At 41.8% G+C, this 17,750-nt stretch overlaps 1 protein-coding gene across 1 annotated transcript; it reads right to left on the bottom strand.

Annotated features, from left to right (window-relative positions):
- Positions 1-1,326: 1,326 nt before the first annotated feature.
- Positions 1,327-17,003, bottom strand: SLC45A2 (solute carrier family 45 member 2). Its single transcript, XM_071425962.1, has 8 exons — positions 16,504-17,003; positions 15,228-15,404; positions 11,613-11,938; positions 7,656-7,793; positions 6,307-6,430; positions 5,263-5,472; positions 5,010-5,023; positions 1,327-1,536 (listed from the first exon to the last, which is right to left on the bottom strand). Exons 1-8 carry the CDS (start codon positions 16,940-16,942, stop codon positions 1,327-1,329), a joined length of 1,638 nt encoding a protein of 545 aa, XP_071282063.1. The 5' UTR covers positions 16,943-17,003.
- Positions 17,004-17,750: the final 747 nt, after the last annotated feature.

Here is a 17,750-nt window from a genome sequence, read left to right as displayed (position 1 = left end):
AAGAGCTGATAAGCTCAACACTGCATTTCTCTCAACAGTGTTGATAATACATGTGCAACATTAAGAATAAAAACAACCATAAACACCATACTTGCCCATAGTCTCTCAATGTTCATTAACAATATTGCATTAGCAGATGGCTTCAGGTGGCTTAACATATAACATAGTGGATGGATGTGACAGTTTTCAGGACAGAGGAAGTACAGCATAAATACAGTATATTGCTTTCACAAACAGGTTTTCAAAACTCTAGCAGTATTATAAAAATAAGAAAGAAGCTTTATATGCAATGAAATACAAATAATTGGGCCTATGTATTTACTGTATAGTAATTCCTGATAGTGCTTTGTGGAACTGAATTTCTCTATAATATTCTGTAGAGAGCAAATGACATTTCAGGCAAAGCATGAAGGAAAACAGAGAAAAGAGAGATTCTACTTTAAGGTAAATGCTGTAATATCCAATGTCAAGATTTATGTGGTCACCCAGCTGCCAAATCCTTCCATTGGCCAAGTTCATTTTGTCAATTACAGCATCAGAACTGAGAAGCCTCTTTTTAAAGAAGGAAGGAATGGCAGCTGTTTCCCATATACAGATTTTTAGGTACCTACACATGGATCTGCAAAGCAGACTTTCCTGACAAGGTCAGCCAGTACTTTCACTTTGTTCATACAGAAGCAGCAGTATCCAGTACAAGATAATTACTTTACAGTAATGCTTTTAAACAATAGGCTTCAATCTTTTTTATATTCCAGTCATTTTTCACACTCAAATCTGCTTTTGACAGTAGCTGGTAATTAACTGATCCCATTTAGCAGTACCACTAATGATAACAGAACTGTACCCTGCATGGCCTCTGACACCTGTTTGAATCTTCTGCAGCTTTGACTACTGGAGGGAACAGCCCCCAGCTTAGGACACTTGAAGAACAAGATAAATAAAAACTTTCTTTCTAACTCTGTCCTTTTATATTACTTCAATTTATCACATTCTTCATCCATTAACTGTCACAAATTGGTAATGAGGCGTTCCATAATGACTCCTGATGTAGAGCATCAAGATACCATGGCCACACACACCATCATCACATGCCACAGCCTGTGAACACACTGCGGGGGAGTGTGTGTGTGTGTGTGTGTGTGTCCGAGGCATAAGGCAGCCAGTTCTATCAAGTCTCCATTTCATAAAGCTCTGGAATTGCAACCGATCCAAGGAGGTAAGAGAGGATGACGTGCCAGCGGTGTCAGCACAGCAACAGCACCAGTGCTACTGACCCAGAAAGAAAACATCCCCCGGGGAGATCCCTTCCGACGGCTCCTTGCAGCCCTAGTCTACGTAGCGAATGCAGAAGGCCACGAAGCAGCAGCCGGCCAGCGCCACCGTGGATGCCGAAATGATGGTGACGGCGCTGCCGGCCACGCTGACCAGGAGCCCCAGGCCCACGCCCAGAATGATCTGGGCCAGCTGCACCATGCAGGTCAGGGCGGCACAGTCGATGCCCTTCCCTCGCCCGTGCTCCCCTGCTTGCTCCCCTTCCTGCAGCTTCTGGGTCTGCAAAGAAGCACAGGACAAGCCCCAGGAACCGGGCAGTGTCAGCCACACGCAGCTCTTGGCCGAGACATTGTTACAGCCCCGGGGTAGCGGGCAGGTCAATACTGCTCCCTTCTTACACCGCAGAGATTTTAAGTAACAGGAGTTCTCCAAGCTTCCACCAAATTTTTTCTCATTTGCAGTTTTTCCCTCTATCCCTTTTCTTAAGGAAGTAATTGGAAATTGACTGGAAAAACTATACATGATTTTCAAGTTCAGGTCAACTTGAGCTCTGTCAAACTGACATTAAACAGTACAGATCATCCTGTCATAAATAATTTGGCTCTGATTCATGGCTGAAGGAGCCATACTATCATATTATCAAAGAATCATCACAGAATCACAGAATGGTTTGTATTGGAAGGAACTTGAAAAATCATCTTGTTCCAATTCTCTTGTGAGCAGGGACACTTTCCAGGATGCTCAAAGGTACATCCAACCTGGCCTTAAACACCTCCAGGGATGGGGCATCCAAAACTTCTCTGGACAACTGATCCAGTGCCTCACCACCTGCACACGAAATAATTTTTTCCTGATATCTAACCTAAATTTACTCTAAGTTTGAAGCCATTCCTGATTGTCCTATGACTATGTGCCCTTGTGAAAAGCCCCTCTCCATCTTCCTTGCAAGCTCCCTTCAAATACTGGGAATCCACAATTGTGCCAATCTGAAGCCTTCTCTTCTCCAGGCTGAACAATCTCAATTCTCTCAGCTGTTCCTCACAGGAGAGGTGCTCCAGCCCTGTGACCATTTTTGTGTCCCTCCTCTGGGCTCACCCCAGCAGGTCCCAGTCCCTCCTGTGCTGGGAGCCCAGGGCTGGATGCAGTGCTCCAGGTGGGTCTCAGCAGAGCAGAGCAGAGGGGCAGAATCCCCTCCCTGCCCTGCTGCCCACGGGGCTCTGGATGCAGCCCAGGACACGTTTGGCTCTCTGGGCTGTGAGTGCCATGGCTGGGCCATGTGCAGCCTCTCACCCACAGCACCCCCAAGCCCTTCTGGGCAGGGCTGCTCTGGGGCTGTTCATGCCCAGCCTGTGCTGGCACCAGGGCTTGTCCCAGCCCAGGGGCAGCACCAGCACTTGGCCTTGTTAAACTTTGTGAGATTCCCCTGGGCCACTCCCTGGGCTTGTCCGGGTGCCTCTGGATGGCATCCTGTCCTTCATGTGTGCAATCCTTTCATCTATGTCATTAAAGAAGATATTGAATCACACTGGTCCCACTGCAAACCCTTGAGGGCACCACATGTCTCTGATGTCCATGTGGATTCTGAGTCATTGACCACGACCCTCTGGATGTGACCATCCAACCACTTTCTTATCCATCCAACAGTCCACTCATCAAATCCATCTTTTCACTTTACAGGCCAGGATGTTGTGAGGAACCACATCCAAAGGCTTTACAGCAGTGCTGATGTGCCTCACACGCATATAGGCAGTAGCCTGAAGTTGTGGCTCAATGCACATAAAGGAAATCAGTACTAAAATACAAATGTAATACTTTTATTGCTGGAGATGAAAGCAACCTGAAAGCAAACGTCCATACTGGGATTCTTCTACACTGCAGAGGACCACTTTTAATTACTAATCTGTGTATTTGCTATGATATACATAGCAGAACAAAAGCCCTCATTTATTATGTACAAGTGTCTTGCATATTAGCACCCTGTGAGCTGGTGGGTCACTGGAACAAGTTAACTAGAGGGAATCACTCTAACCAGAACTGGGGCTTCAGGTTGCCCTCTTTGAGAAGGATCTACATGATCTCTGGGGGTCCCTTCCTCCAGAAAGAAATTACTCTGTTTTATTGGGAAATTATGTGATAATTGACATATTTATTTTCTTCCTGCATAGGCTGTTAAATGGGGGAGGTTGTATTCCAACAACAAGAAGTTCCCACACTGCAGGCCAGCGGCACTGCAGTGTTCTGGTATCCAAATTCTCTTAGTTATTAAGATGCTTTTTTGCTTTTTGCAAACCCTATTACCTTGCCTTTGAGCTACACAAAGCTCACAAGTACTGGAGACAAACAGTCTCTTCCTAATCCAGTAGAAAAAAAATTGAATTTGGATCCTAGGGAACAGCAGCACAGAACAGGAGCTGAAATGGCAGCATTATAAAACACAGCACATAATTTTGGTAGAATGCATAGTGGGGGAAGATGTCTGCTCCTTGTTCTGAAATGATAAAGCCTCAATTTTAGACACTTTGAAAATAAATAGTATTTATTTTGCTGGGCTGTTCCCAGTCTTCCTATGTGGCAGTAGTTCTGACCACAAATATATGAATCTGTAAATGAATGTACTCTTGTGCTTGATGTTTACTCTTTTTTTTTCCTGTCTTGTACATCATAGAAGATTTGATCTAAACCTCAACCCATTGTAGAATTATATATCATTTAACACCTGTCATAGCAAATACCATACACCAAACATGAAACAACTGGTTGTCTTTTAAGCAACGCATTAATATATTGGCCAATTAAGTGTAAGGTTCATGCACACTTTAGCTTATTTTATTTCACTTCTGTCTTAAAACAGATAAAAATTTTGCATTTACTCCTCCTCTCTGAGTTGGCTGACCTGAGGTAAAAATTGAGATTTCACCCTAACCTGGGCTCATTCCCAGTTTTTTTGTTTTGTATTTATAACACATCATAATCATTCCCTGTTGGAAGGAGCAAAGAAATTAACCAAAAAATTATTAATCATATGTATGAAATAATCACTTTGAGACCTCCTCCTAGCATTCAGTAGAATAATTAAAGAGTTCATTTGTGTTCATCATTCAGCACCAGAAGGTGCTGGTGAAAGCTGTACAAAACAGTAGGACGTGTTGTCTAGCACTTGATCTAGCCCTTTGCTGGATAAAACGATGTTTTATGTGGTTTTCCAATGGTTCAACATTGCCTTTATTAATTTCTTCAGATGTTCCAAGATATACTGAGAACTTTTCCTAATTTCTTCCAACTCTCCTTAATCTTTCTTGTTTCCAGCTGTTTGACTAACTTAAGAGACTTGAGAGGACTTTTCCATTAAAGAACTCCACACTTTACAATACATGAAGATCCTGATGTGCCCAGTAACATGATACAAGGAGTGCAAGTTTTTCCAGATTTTCCTTGGAAACAGAATTTAAGGCCATGGAGGATGAAAACCCAACCACAGACATTTAGAAAGATAATGAGTATGTGGTATATGATTTAATATTGAACTATATAATGATGTTTCTACTTGAATGGCATTTGTTTATTAGCTAAGAGCTAATAAGCTTTTGTAACACTTTTAAGTTAACTGAAAATTCTGGCAGCCTTTACAGGCTTGTTATTAACCTCAGGCCCCCAGAAGTCCTCTGCTAACGTGGCTGGAAGGAAGGATATGAGGAAGGTAGGACTTGAAGACAACACAAGTGGAGCACCCTGCTTACTGCCTGAACACGTTCTGTGATTGGCTTTGTTTCAGATGTGATGATAAATAATTATTTGTTTCGTGGAAGGCCTGTTTGGAGAGTTTGGAGCTGGGATATTAACTCTCTCTGTCAGAAACTTCCCATTCATATGTGTCATTGTTAAAAGTTCAAAATTAAAATTAAAAGCCGCTCCTTTCTATCCAGTTTACCCCCAAAACAGGTTGAACAGACACAGACAGATATAAAATTAATGCTTCTTGAGACATTGCACTCACCTCTTCTTCCCTGTGGTACTCTGCAATGAGGTGGAATGGCACTGTGTACAGTGTGCTGGACATGACTCCAAAGAGTGAACAAAGAGCCAGAGTGGAATAGACATTGGGAAACAAGCCAATTAATCCAGTACCCAGTCCAAAAAGTAGGTACCCCATGAAATAAAGTCCCTTTAATCCTATGTATGGCAGAAGGACTTTCTGCAAGTCTGTGAAAAGAAAGTGAAAATGCTGATAAGATTAAAAGAAATAGGTCACATTTTATCAGGAAGTTCCTTTTAAGGAAAAAAAAAAAACCTTGTATTTTGTAAAATGCAATGAAGAAGATAATCTTAATGATTTTAGAAGTTACCTCAAATTATTGTGGGTATAAACTTGCCAAAGAAAACTTGCTCACACCACCCAGAGCTCAACCTGCAGCTTGCACTGCAGCTGCACCCAGAGATACTTGTGCTGAATAGAAGTTCATCCACAGCAGGGCTACACAGAAATGCCTGCAGTTAAGCTCCAAGGGTGAAAACATTTCCCTCAAGCCTCTTTTAGATGCTCAAATCAACCCCCAAGATGCTACTTATTTGAGTTTTCAGATCAGGGTTTTTTCTAATTCTTTGGAAGTGGTGAAATCTACCTGGGCAGCTGTGCTAGAATGTCTACACATAATTTTGGAGAGCAAGATTGAAGCTTCTGGCAAGATCTTCTGCACAGGGAATGCAAATGTGGAAGAGGTCACCTTTGAGAGCCCACAACTACAGCATTGCTAGGTGAAAGAGCACCTAAGAATTTAGAGTGGCATTTATTTACAGAATGATTTTCAGCATTCAGGGTCAGTTCATGTGCAGAACAATATCCTAATTCCAAAGTCACCCCTCATCATGTGGTCAGGAACTGTTGGTGCTAAGATATGAATTTCTAACAATGCTGAGAATGTAACATTCCTTAAAACTTTAATGTAGAACAAATTCCAGGTAATTTGGCATCCCCTTATGGTTTTTGAACAATGGCAAACAGCAAACACAGGTTGGAGCTTATTCATGGGTACTTACAAGAATAGACTGATGAAGAAATTGCATTGATGCACAGCCCCCAGCATCCCATCTCTACCCCTGCTTTGTAGGTCAGGTAAAGTGTGGAGTTGTGAGGTGCATAGGGATTCCCGTGGTACACAACCTGAAAGACATCACAAAAGTCACGGAAGGCAGGAATGGCACCATGTAGGGAATGCCTCCTTCTCATGGCACAGGCCCCATCCCTGGTAGGGAGCACCCAAGAGATCTGTTGACCAGTGTCCTAAACACCCATTTGTAATTCTCCAGGTTTCACACTCACATCTCCTGGACTGTCACATCCTAGGCTCTACCTCATTTCTTACCCTCTGCCTTTTCCTGGACTGTCTATTGTACAGATTTTTAAATCTGCTCATTTTCACTTCTATCCTTTGGGTGTCTCACTTCTAACTAACTTTCTCTCTTCTCTCAGTCTTCTTGCCTTAGCCTTTCTTTCCCTAATTTATCTACAATTTTTTTTTCTGTTTTCTCTTTCAGATTTTCCTCAACACGCTCATTTTCCCACACAGTTATTCTCGTATTCAGTTACTATTCTAGACAAGCAAAGCTTTTTTCTTTCAGTTGTTCATCTACACTGCAGGGACAAACCCCCTCCCTCTTGCCTTGCCTGAAAAGACAAAAAAGGTAAGGAAATGGGAATACTGTGTGGGAACCACAGCAGAGCAGGGAGTGGCAGTGAGAGATTTGTGCCAGGGCCATATTAGTGCTCTGGAAGGAAGGAGGCAGACACAGCCATACAGGCAAGAATCACTGTCGAGGACATGCAGTCCCTGGGAATGGCACGGAAAAGGCACCAGGGGGTGTTGTGAAGGCAAACAGCTGCTGAGAAGAGGGATTCAGGACAGACAAATGCAGGAAGATAAAACTTTCTGCTACCAAGTAGCTCCCTGTGTGCAAAGAGCTGCATCCTGAGGCCAGGGAGGCTGCAGGGCAGGTGAGGGGCTTTGTGGGGATGCTGCACACACACCAGGACAAGCCCAGCTGCATCCAAGCACTGCCCAGACAGAAAACCTGCCCAGCTGGGAGCAGCTCTGAAACCAAAACAGAAAATGGATGTGTTTGGGCCAGCTCTGAGAGCTTCACTTGGAACATTTAGACACAAATAGCCTTGCAAATACTAAACGTTCTCCCCAGTGATTTCCCCAGACAGGCTTGGAACAAGGGCTTGACCTTAATTATCTGGTTTACAAAACTATTGTTGAACCATCCAGATATAAATGGCTGTGACACCAGTGTCATTTCCTCAGGATAGTAACACCATTTCACTTCTTTTTGATAGAGGAGGAGATGCTACAAGGAAGGAGTTGTGAGAGTATTTTATGCTTTACCTGTCCCATGAAATCCGTGAAGAAAAGCATGTTGGACAGGAAAGCCATCCATCCAAAGAGGTGGCTCACACACAGGCAGCGATAGTGGGAGGGCATGCTTAAAAGTGTCTTCAAGAGGGATTTAAGGGTCATCTGTCTCTTTTCCTAAAAGCAAATATTCAAGAATAAATCAGTGTTATTGTCTTGAATGCTAATGAAAGAGCTGACAGCAAATAAAGAAGGCCTTAGTAGTATCTTTTCATTGCTAAACTTCCAAAGTCTTTTACTTTTTGCTAGGAAGGGTTGCTTGGGTACTGAGTTTTCTTCAATTTATAAAATTCTATAAAATATATAGAAGAGATGGAGCATGCCAGCAGGAATGTCATATTTTTTGCTGTTATTATCAGTAGGACAATTATTTACATGTAGAATAACAGGGAAATTTTCTGCCAAAGCAGACTCAGAGAGTTAAAAAAAACCCCAATGAACCAACAACAGAAACAACATTAAACAATAGTTTTTTCTCTATAGAAACCATCAGCTTTACACTGAAAATTTAAAGCTGCCACAGAAGAAAGTTGTGCTCAAAATACTTCCTGAAAATTAAAATGTGTCAGATTCCTGAGACCTTTTATTCCATTTCCATTCTATGTGCTAAATTCCCTAGGAAACTTCTTTTTCTAGGGAAACTTCTACCTCTTTGAGCATACCATGAGGTTTCCACTAAGCTCTGTCCTTGAAGCAGGGAGAAGCTGTGGTTCCCCATGGCAGCGCACAGAGAATGTGAGCTCCAGCATCTGAACACCTCATACCAAGGGAGAAATAACTCATTTCATAACCAAAACTTAATTGGTGCTGGTTAACAAATCTCACTGATGAGGAAAATCAAATTTTCTCACTGCCTTTAAGGCCCCTTGTAATCTCCCTCCTTGTCTCACCTCTGTGCCCCAAAACTCTCAGTTTCTTCTTCAGTCACATTCGTCAGATCATTTGTATTACTAATTTTTTTAAAAACTATTGTAGGTGTGCTAGATATCAGGTATTTTTACACATAATTCTTCCTGTATTAAAGCTCCTGCATGCTTCACTGCTTTTAAAGAGAAAAAATATACTATTTTAACTATGCATGGTGGAAAACTTCCAATTTTCTCTGAAGATATTTGAAGACAACAGTGTTTGGAGAGATGATAAGGGAAGATGTATGTTATGAAATGTGGGAGAACTGAAAAAGTTATGCTAATTTACTCAAAATTCCTGAACTGGATTTTGTCCTCAATTTGCTGTAAGATGTCATTTTTTCCTTTCTTTCTTCAGTCTTGTATATACTTTTCACAAATCTCCTTTCCTTTGAACTAGGCTATGCTGCAAGCTACTCTATGAAAAATCACCACATATAAAGTTGGAAAATAATTTGCTTCAGTGTGAGGTTTATAATCCTCATAAGAATGCCAAAATTCAAGTTGCTGACTTCCACCTTGGACTGTATATTGTCCAAATCCCTTGGAATTTGGCATCACCATCTTTTTTTTAAACAGGGTGAGCTTTATATTCTTCTACAATTATAAAAAGAAAACAAAAGAATTCCAGATTAACTCATTAGTGTTATTTCAAGGATAATTACTATCGTTTGACTTGGCTTTATTTAGTTTGCAATTCTTCCACCCTGCTTTTTAAAATAGACTTTACAATCAAAGTTTTAAGATAAGGTCATGGAATTACAAGGTACACTGCACTGATTACAAACAGTAATTTGACAGCTAGATAGAAATGTTTGCTTTCTATTTAGATATTCCAGAAAGTGGAAATGGAAACCAAAAATATTTAATGCACACATTTAAAACATACCAGCACACAAACTGCATGCTACTTTAAATAATGTGCTGAAGTTTAAGCGCCTTATCCTTCAAAAGCTCAGAATACCAAATAATCTCTAAAAAATCACTACAACTCAGGGCATAAGATGGTAAGAATACAGAGGAAGCAATATGACTCAGGTTTTATGGCAGTGGACCCTGAATAATTTGGCACCATTCAAAAGAATACATGGCTAATTGCTTTGGGTGTCTGTTCATACTGTAACAGGTCAAATCTCATTAATAATCATGTTAGCTATTAGCATGTGAGAACATAGGCCTTAATTTAGAAAAAGTATAGCCATGATGCCTGCAATTATAAAAAAGAGACAGAAAAACAGGAAGCCAAACCATTTCTTCAAGGAAGTGATTATGGTAATGAATGGACTCAGCAAACATGTGCCACAGGAGGCAGATCATTAAAGCAGTGAGTGTCTAGAATTCATGCACACCAAGACAGGCTCATCAAAGAAACATGAGACTGATCAAAGCACTGGGGGACTCCAACAGGCTGCCCAGCCCAGGCAGAGAGAGGGCAATGGCACAGGCTCGCCACCACAGCTTCACCTCCGGTGTCAGACATGGAACTCCACGTTTCTCATGTCACTGACTCCAGGGAATTATTTCTTCCCAAGGCAGAGGCTACCCTAAACCACAGTCTGCTCCCCCCACTTTCACTGCATCGCTCTCTCATCTTCATTTGCCTTCTCTTTTATTAGAGCCCACATGGTCCAAGCAGGCGATGAGGCTCAGCATCTCTGACAATTTGGAGTGAACAGGGCTGGTGAAGGATGCTGGCTGCTCATGCTGGCCTGAGATGGGGAAGCTCAGACAGCATCACAGTGCTCTTGTCAGATTCTGCCCACAGCTGTTGCCTTGCTGTCTGCCCCACTCTGTTTGCCTTGCATTATCATCAGGCAATGCTCATTTCATATGTCTTCCATCTAATAATATTGTAATAATTTAATAATATTTTAATAATTTCATAATATTTTTCTTCCAGTTAGAAATACCAAGTGCTATTATAAAACAAATTACAAATAGTAAAAGGTAATAGATCACTTTTACCTACAGATTAAACAAGAGTATTGCTTTCCTACTTATAACTGTTTGTACATGCTTAGTATATTTTACCTGATTTATCAAACCTTTGTATCAGTCTTTCAGGGATTGATATGCATAAGGCCAAGAAATCAAAATGAAATTAAAATGAGAAGCAATTGTGTCACCACTATTGTGTTATACTTTGTTTACCTAGGGTACCATGGGGTAGCCATGAGGATTTCCTAGCACTAAAAGTCATCAACCAAACTGTAAAAACAATCATCAACAGAAAATGGATGTGTTTGGACCAGTTCTCAACACCATACTAGAAGAGGGCTCTCCAGATATTTTTCTGGTAGATTCACCTCTTCTTACATGCCTTAGGTTGAAGAAATCTCTCACAAAAATGCATCAGAAACAAAATAACAGTGAGGATTTAAAAGTACTCACTGCTTTCTCACAGCTCAAAATTTTGCCAAAGGCTCAGCTACAATATGACTCAAAATAAAACTCAAACTCTGGTAGCAAGGTAGCACTGCTGTAGACAATTTAAAAAATTTTAAAATTGCTGTAGCAATTTTAAACACATTAGTGCTCAATAAAATGCTGAGTTGCAGAATATCCAAATGTCACACATGTCACAAGTATTATGTACAAAACTATGTGGATTTTGGTGGTGAGAATTAGAGACCTACATCGAAGATTAATGGTCTGTAGTCTTTGCCCACAATTTTATGCTAATTATACCAAGATTAAAGGAAAAAGTAGATCCTATTTACAAAATTCACATGAGGAGGACATCAGGAGACTGACACTGAGCAGAAAATGGAGCCAGGTTCTCCCTCATACCCTGCCAATGGATCAGTGCATCAGAACTAGCTGGTCTCATGCCTCTTGCTGGCAATACTTTCTAAAGAAAAAAAAAAAAGCAAAAAAAAAAAGCAGGCAGACTTTCTCCTGTCTCTGTATCCCTTTGGAGGGTTCTTTTCTGTGCCTGTGCCTTACAAACAATCAGCATTAGCTAATTAAGGGGTCTCCAAGAATGCAAAGATAGAAGCTATAAAGTCACCTCTGCACTCACCTGTGTGCGTGGCGCAGCCGTGCATTTCCCTGGCTTGGCTGCAGCCTTTATTTCCATACATGTTGATGTTAAGTGACCATTCCTTATTTCCTCCTCTATGGAGTGGTATCTATGGGATTCAGTCTCTTCCAACAAGAACTTTGCCTCTTCTATTTCATATCTGAGTGGGACTTCAGGAATACTGCACAGATGTATGGTAAGGCAGATTATGAGAACCAAGGCTGCGAAGAAGAAAATCACCTGGAATTCTGATGCCAAGGTATATCCTAGTATAGTTTGACCCCAATCCATAGCACCTGTAAGGTAACCCAGGGCTCCTCCCAAACCTACAATCATGGGAGAAAAAAAAGGAAAAAAAAATGTCTACTGGCATTGACAAAATAAACAAAGAGCACATAATACCCTCAATATGTGATGCCCTCTAGAAATGATGGAATAATCACTCTTCAGATATTTATCACAAGAAATAGGAATACTGAGCTAAACACATATATGAGCAGTTACTAAAACATCTCTTGAAAACTCTCCTCAGATCTGTCAGGCAGAGCTCTCTAGAAATAGGCTGAACACACAGCAAAATAGGGTCAATCTCTTTTTTTGACTCTTTCAAGCTCTATTTTCTTTGAAGTAGTAAATAATGCAAGTAAAACTAAGTTAAATCCTACAAGAAAAATGTGGTTTTCTTTTTTTATTTTCACAGAACAGACATTTTAAAAATTCTTTTGAGAGTTTCTATAGTTTAGAATATGTAAAATGAATTTAGCTTAGTCCAAACAGAAATACTGCCTCCATGTGAATTTTTTCTAAAAAAGGAAATAAACCAAAAGGCATTGTTTTCTACTTATACAAATCCAAGTACAACACCACTTGGTAAAGAAAACAGAAAGGAACAAGTGTAAGTGTGTAATCCCATTTACTAATTTTCTCAGAAGAGGTAGACTAAAGGGTAAAAGGAGAATGCTGCTTTGTTCCTTGATGTTAATAAATCCAGTTTTCAGTCAGTTTGGTTTTTTTACAATTCTTCTCTTTGTTATTGTAAGTGCACACAGAGATGCACAGGAACGTGCCCTCTGTTACACTCAGCACAGAGCTCTGGGGGGGGTGGCACCTTTGTAGGGTCCTGACACCTTCTTAACCAGGTGGCACTAGGGGATGGATGGTTGGGAGTTCCATGGGATAGGCACTTCCCAAGAAATTAGAAGCATTTCTACCCTTCTGATTAGGAGAACTGATAACAGTCTACAGCAAAGCCCTGCATCTAACAAAAATTAACAGCTCCTGCACTTGCTTCCCCCAAAACCATGGGATTTTGATTTAGTTCTGGGCTTTCTGTACCTTCTTTGCCCTCCTGGGTCTGATTATGGCCCTCCTTCATTGTGCACTATTGGGCATTTCACCTTGCTTATTCTCATAAAAAACAATTACACTATTCATAACTTTTTAAAGAAAATCTACACAATGTTATTTTCAGAGTATGCTTGCAGACAGAATGTTTGACATTAGAGGATGATTTTTCTGTTTTGAAAAAGAAGCATCATGATATTGGAATGCAGCCTGAATGTTGATTGTTAAACGTGTGCACTCTTTCTTCCACTTGAATAAGTGGCTATGGGTTTCATAACTGCAAAGCTATCAAGTTTCATGTTCAAACCCTAAACTGAAAGCAAACTGGAGAGTAAAATCTCAGAAATATTAAGTACAAAAGGAAAGGAGGAACTAAAGTAGGAGAAAGAAACAATATCTAAAACTGAACCTGGACAAGAAATGGGAAGATTGCTGTCTGTGTCTAATAAGGATAAAATGGGGAATGATAAATGTAAACTGTAGGGAATTTACACTAATGTTACAGTTAAGGAAAACAAACACCAAGGCCAGTGAATTACTGGAGAAGACTGCCTTGGGAGGCTGTAGAACTCCAGTCAAGGGAGGATTTCAGCACCAGACCAGGGAACTTTCAGTTAGGAAGGGTTGAGATGAACTTGCTGTGGAGAGCACAGGATGCTGGGCCAAGTCACACACTCTGCCCCATTTCTGTCTTATTTCACATTATTTGTCTCACATCCCTTTTCACAGATCAGTACACTGAATCAGCTAAATCTGTAGCTTCAAACTTGAAGACTTTTTAGTATCATCCAAAAAAATATTGCAACCAGAGTTGTGCTGAATATACATAGACACTCACTCCTCTCTTTTTCCAAACAAGTGATTCTTTAACATTTTATCTGTTTCTAATGGATAATACAGATTTCATTCCCATGTGGCTTTAAGCTTCCCTTATAAACTGTGTTCCTGGATATAGGTATTTCACGTGTCCAAAATCAGCCTTTGTCAGTAGCTACTACACCTCCCTCCTTGAACAGAGTAACTGCTACTGAGTTTATGTGTCTCTGCTCCTGCTGGGGGCTCAGTAGCCACAAAAATCTGCTGCAAAAAGATTGCATGACTTCTCATGTAGTCTGTTTTTTGTCTAGTGCTTTCACAGGGATTGCTCTCAGACATGGCAGGAGGTTCCTCCCGGGTCACTCCACAGGTACACAGCCTCATGTGTCTTCCCTGTGCATTTCCTCAACACAGGGCTCACATTGTACAGATGATTCCATGGAATCAATGTTCAGGGATTGGGATGGACCTTAGAGTCCATCCAGACCCATCCAGGGATGCCTCCAACCAGACCAGGCTGCTCAAGGCCTTATCCAACCGGGCCTGGAACACTGACAGGGTTGGTCAGCCATAACCTCCATGGAGAACTTATTCCAGTGTCTCACCACCTTCACAGGGAATAATTTCTTCCTAACATCCAGCCTAAATTTCCCCTCATCCTCCTAAAGAAGAGTCCCTCTCCAGCTTCCCTGTGGCCCCCCTTCAGATACTGGAAGGTTCCTATGAGGTCTCCAGACAACCTTCTCTTCTCCAGGCTGAACAGCCCCAGCTTTCTCAGCCCATCTTCATGGGAGAGGTGCTCCAGTCCCCTTATCAACTTTGTGGCCCTCCTTTGAATTTGTTCCAACAGTTTTATGTCCTTCTGTAACTCAATAACATTTAAAAAATGTATAAAAACAAATGAAGCTGTTAACTTAATTTGCAGGAACTTGAACTGAACCACTTGGTCTTATTTTGTGGGAGTTGTGAATTTCTGAATTTTACACAGGACTCCTGATTCTATGCAGCACATACTGGAGCACTGCTGAAGAATGGGAATCAATGGGGTTTCGCAGCTCTTGTTGCATGTCACATGACAAGTCAAAAACATTATTTTTCTGTGCAATAGCAATGAAACAAGCTACATGCATTAATTTTTGCCTCAGCGAAAACTTGAAAAAAACCCAAAACAAACTGACAAACCCTATTTCACATTTTAAAATAACTAACTACTGTTAAATCATGCCTGTGTTGCTGTAATTATTTGTGCCTGAAGCCTTCCTCAGAATTTTTGCAGCAGCAATCACAAGTTGCTGTTCTCCGGAGTAGTGAAAACCCAGCAACAAAAGTCCTGTGACTGAAGTGCATGATCAGATGATCAGTTCATTCAAGATTAGAAACACAGTGAGGATAAAACTCAAGCAATTACCTTCCCCTCCTTTGAGAGGCAGGGAGGAGAAGAAGGGATCAGCGTACCTGTGAAGAGGGCGTGGTAATGCAGACCCTTCTCTTTATCCTGATGACAGCAGACATCAAATAAATATGCTTTGATTGGACCATCAATAAAATCAGCTGCAAAATCAAAAAGTACTACTCCCAGCATGGTAATGACTATTGCCCACGTCCGCTGCTTGTCTCTCTCAGCGATGAAAGCTAAAAAAAGAAAAACACCCTCATTCTGACAGCAACAGCGCCATGTTCTGCAAAACCACATTTAGCCTTTCCTGACACTTCAAAATCTAAACAACAACTGGTTGCACAGGAGAGTCCAGTGACGCCAGAATCTCATCAGAGAAGCAGGAGAGCTGAATCTGTGTAGTGCTGATCTGGGCTAGGCTGACTTACTGCCCTGAGCCAACACATGCTCAGAATGCTTCAAGCTCCACAACCAAGAGCATCACTATCCTAAATCTATTCCTTAACACCTCCAAGGCATGCTCTGGTAGCCTAACACATGCGTTTCGTAATACTTTCAATTTATTCTCTTTGCCCAACCCTTATATTGTTTTAGATAATCAAGAGTTGACTGCAACATCTCTCTCTGGGTCAATGAAATCAAGTATATTCAAATATTCAAATCAAGCATATATCAATAATATTGAGGAAGAGAGAATAAATCAATCCATAAAACACACACCTTCCCCATCTGCCTAGTCAGCAACAACTTTGTATCAAGACTTTAAGAAGCTACATCCCAAGCCAAAATGTAACAATATGGATGTCACTCCTATTTGATTTTGCTTGTTTCAGCTGCAACTGAGTTTTCAAGAAGTTACGGATTTTTGTTTTTCACCAGCACAGCACAAGAGTCAAGCCAATGCTGCAATAATTGAAGGTGAGTATTTTGAATACTAATCCATCTGAAATAGGGATGAGCGGGGATTCAGTTTGGGTACATATTACATTACAAAAACAATACTATCATTTAAGCTAACAAGGTAGATCTTAGCTCATAAAAACTTCTATGGCCTAAGCAAATCTTTACCTGAAGGAGCTTATCAGGCAACCAAACCAACATACAACAGACTGCAATCGCATGCACAGACCACAGAACAGTATGCACAGGGTACATAACATGCAGTGTTAGAATTGAATGTACACAGAGATTACAGTGCTCCCCAGCACCCGAGTCACAGGATACCAAATTTTAACAGTGCATTTTAAGAAGGAAAAGGGGAACCCCTCTCCTTTTTCTGATTTGAAAGGCTAGGATGAATTTTGTCTGTCAGCACAGCGCATGCCCCTCACTCACCTGAGATCATCACGTCCCCATTGAGGTACAAAGCCATGCCTAACAGCATTATGATGCCCAGACCCAGAATGTAAGGTCGCCTCCTGCCCCAGCTACAGGTGCAGTGATCACTGGCTGAACCTACCACGGGCTGCAGCACGAAGCCCAGGATAGGGCTGATGAGCCACACCAGGCTGTAGAGGTTCTTGGGCAGCCCTACACTGAGCAGCACCGGCGTGACAAAGGCGGCCTCCACGGCATAGCAGAACTCCCGGCCGAACATGGCCATGCTGTGCATGACCAGCCTTCCCACCGCTCGCCTCCTGGGCACTGCTGCTCCAGTCCTCATCACTGCCTGCCTTGGAGCCTCCTCCTTCTCTCTGGTGCCATCCATGTCGGCCTTGGCCGCTCCAGAGGCGGGCAGGAGAGCCCTGTGGAAGCTCTCTTTCGGTAAGGTCATAGCTCCAGCTGCGAGCAGCGCCGTGGCAGGCTGGTGCTGCCTGCTCTGGCTGACATGGGGCCCAGATCATAAGCTGGGTGGGATCGGTCTGTGCTGGGGGAGGGACTCACATACTTTCATGGCTCTGCGATCACAAGTTATGCCAGGAAGGGGGTGGGGAAGCGTGTGTTCACATTAGCTGATCTGAGCTTTTGGGCGTCTGCACAGCTCCCGACTATCCACAACTGAGGAATTACTGTTTACGCATGAAGCACACATACAAGGGGAACCTACATCACATGGTCCAGGCGCAGGATTAGCCTGGCACAAAGCTGCTCCTCTTGCTGTAACATGGCAGTGACACCAGGAACCCATTCTTCATCTTCCCATTCAGCAAACATGAGCATCAGACCATTCCCTACTGACTAACCTGGGGGGGAAAAATCCATGTATCTCTGGAAGAGGATTTCAAGGCACTTCATAAGGATGAGTAAGCGAACCTATCCATTGCCCTGGAGCCTTAGAGGCAGATGTAACGCTTTCAGGAATCTGTCAAGTAGCAACTGATGAGTACTTTTTTGTATGTGCCATGTACTGCCCTCAAAAGAACTGATTATTTCTTGGTTTCTGAAAACTGAGAGTATCAGAATTACTTATAAGAGGGTTTTTTAAACAGTCTTACTTGCCTTAAAAGAAACCTGTATTGACCTTACTCAAACTGTACCTTTCAGGTTAGCTACCTGAGGGAGGCAGCTGATCCAGCCTATCCTGAAGAAACACAAGGTTTTAAATTGACATCAGTTATTCTGGTTTCAGAACTTATCCATGA

The sequence above is a fragment of the Agelaius tricolor genome, unplaced genomic scaffold, assembly GCF_023055355.1.
Source record: "Agelaius tricolor isolate 1412-34295 unplaced genomic scaffold, bAgeTri1.0.p SCAF_4, whole genome shotgun sequence".
In the NCBI taxonomy this organism is placed as follows: Eukaryota; Metazoa; Chordata; class Aves; order Passeriformes; family Icteridae; genus Agelaius; species Agelaius tricolor.
Note: the sequence above shows the minus strand (reverse complement) of the source record. Positions and strands in the feature narration are given on the sequence as shown.

Bases quoted from the DNA above. Each gene is read 5' to 3' on its own strand.
- SLC45A2 (XM_071425962.1), bottom strand. From the start codon at position 16,942: ATGACCTTACCGAAAGAGAGCTTCCACAGGGCTCTCCTGCCCGCCTCT. The intron at 15,405-16,503 runs GTGAGTGAGGGG...TTCTTTTTTTAG, and splicing joins TGGGGACGTGATGATCTCAG to CTTTCATCGCTGAGAGAGAC. The intron at 6,431-7,655 runs GTAAAGCATAAA...GATGTCTTTCAG, and splicing joins TCACGGATTTCATGGGACAG to GTTGTGTACCACGGGAATCC.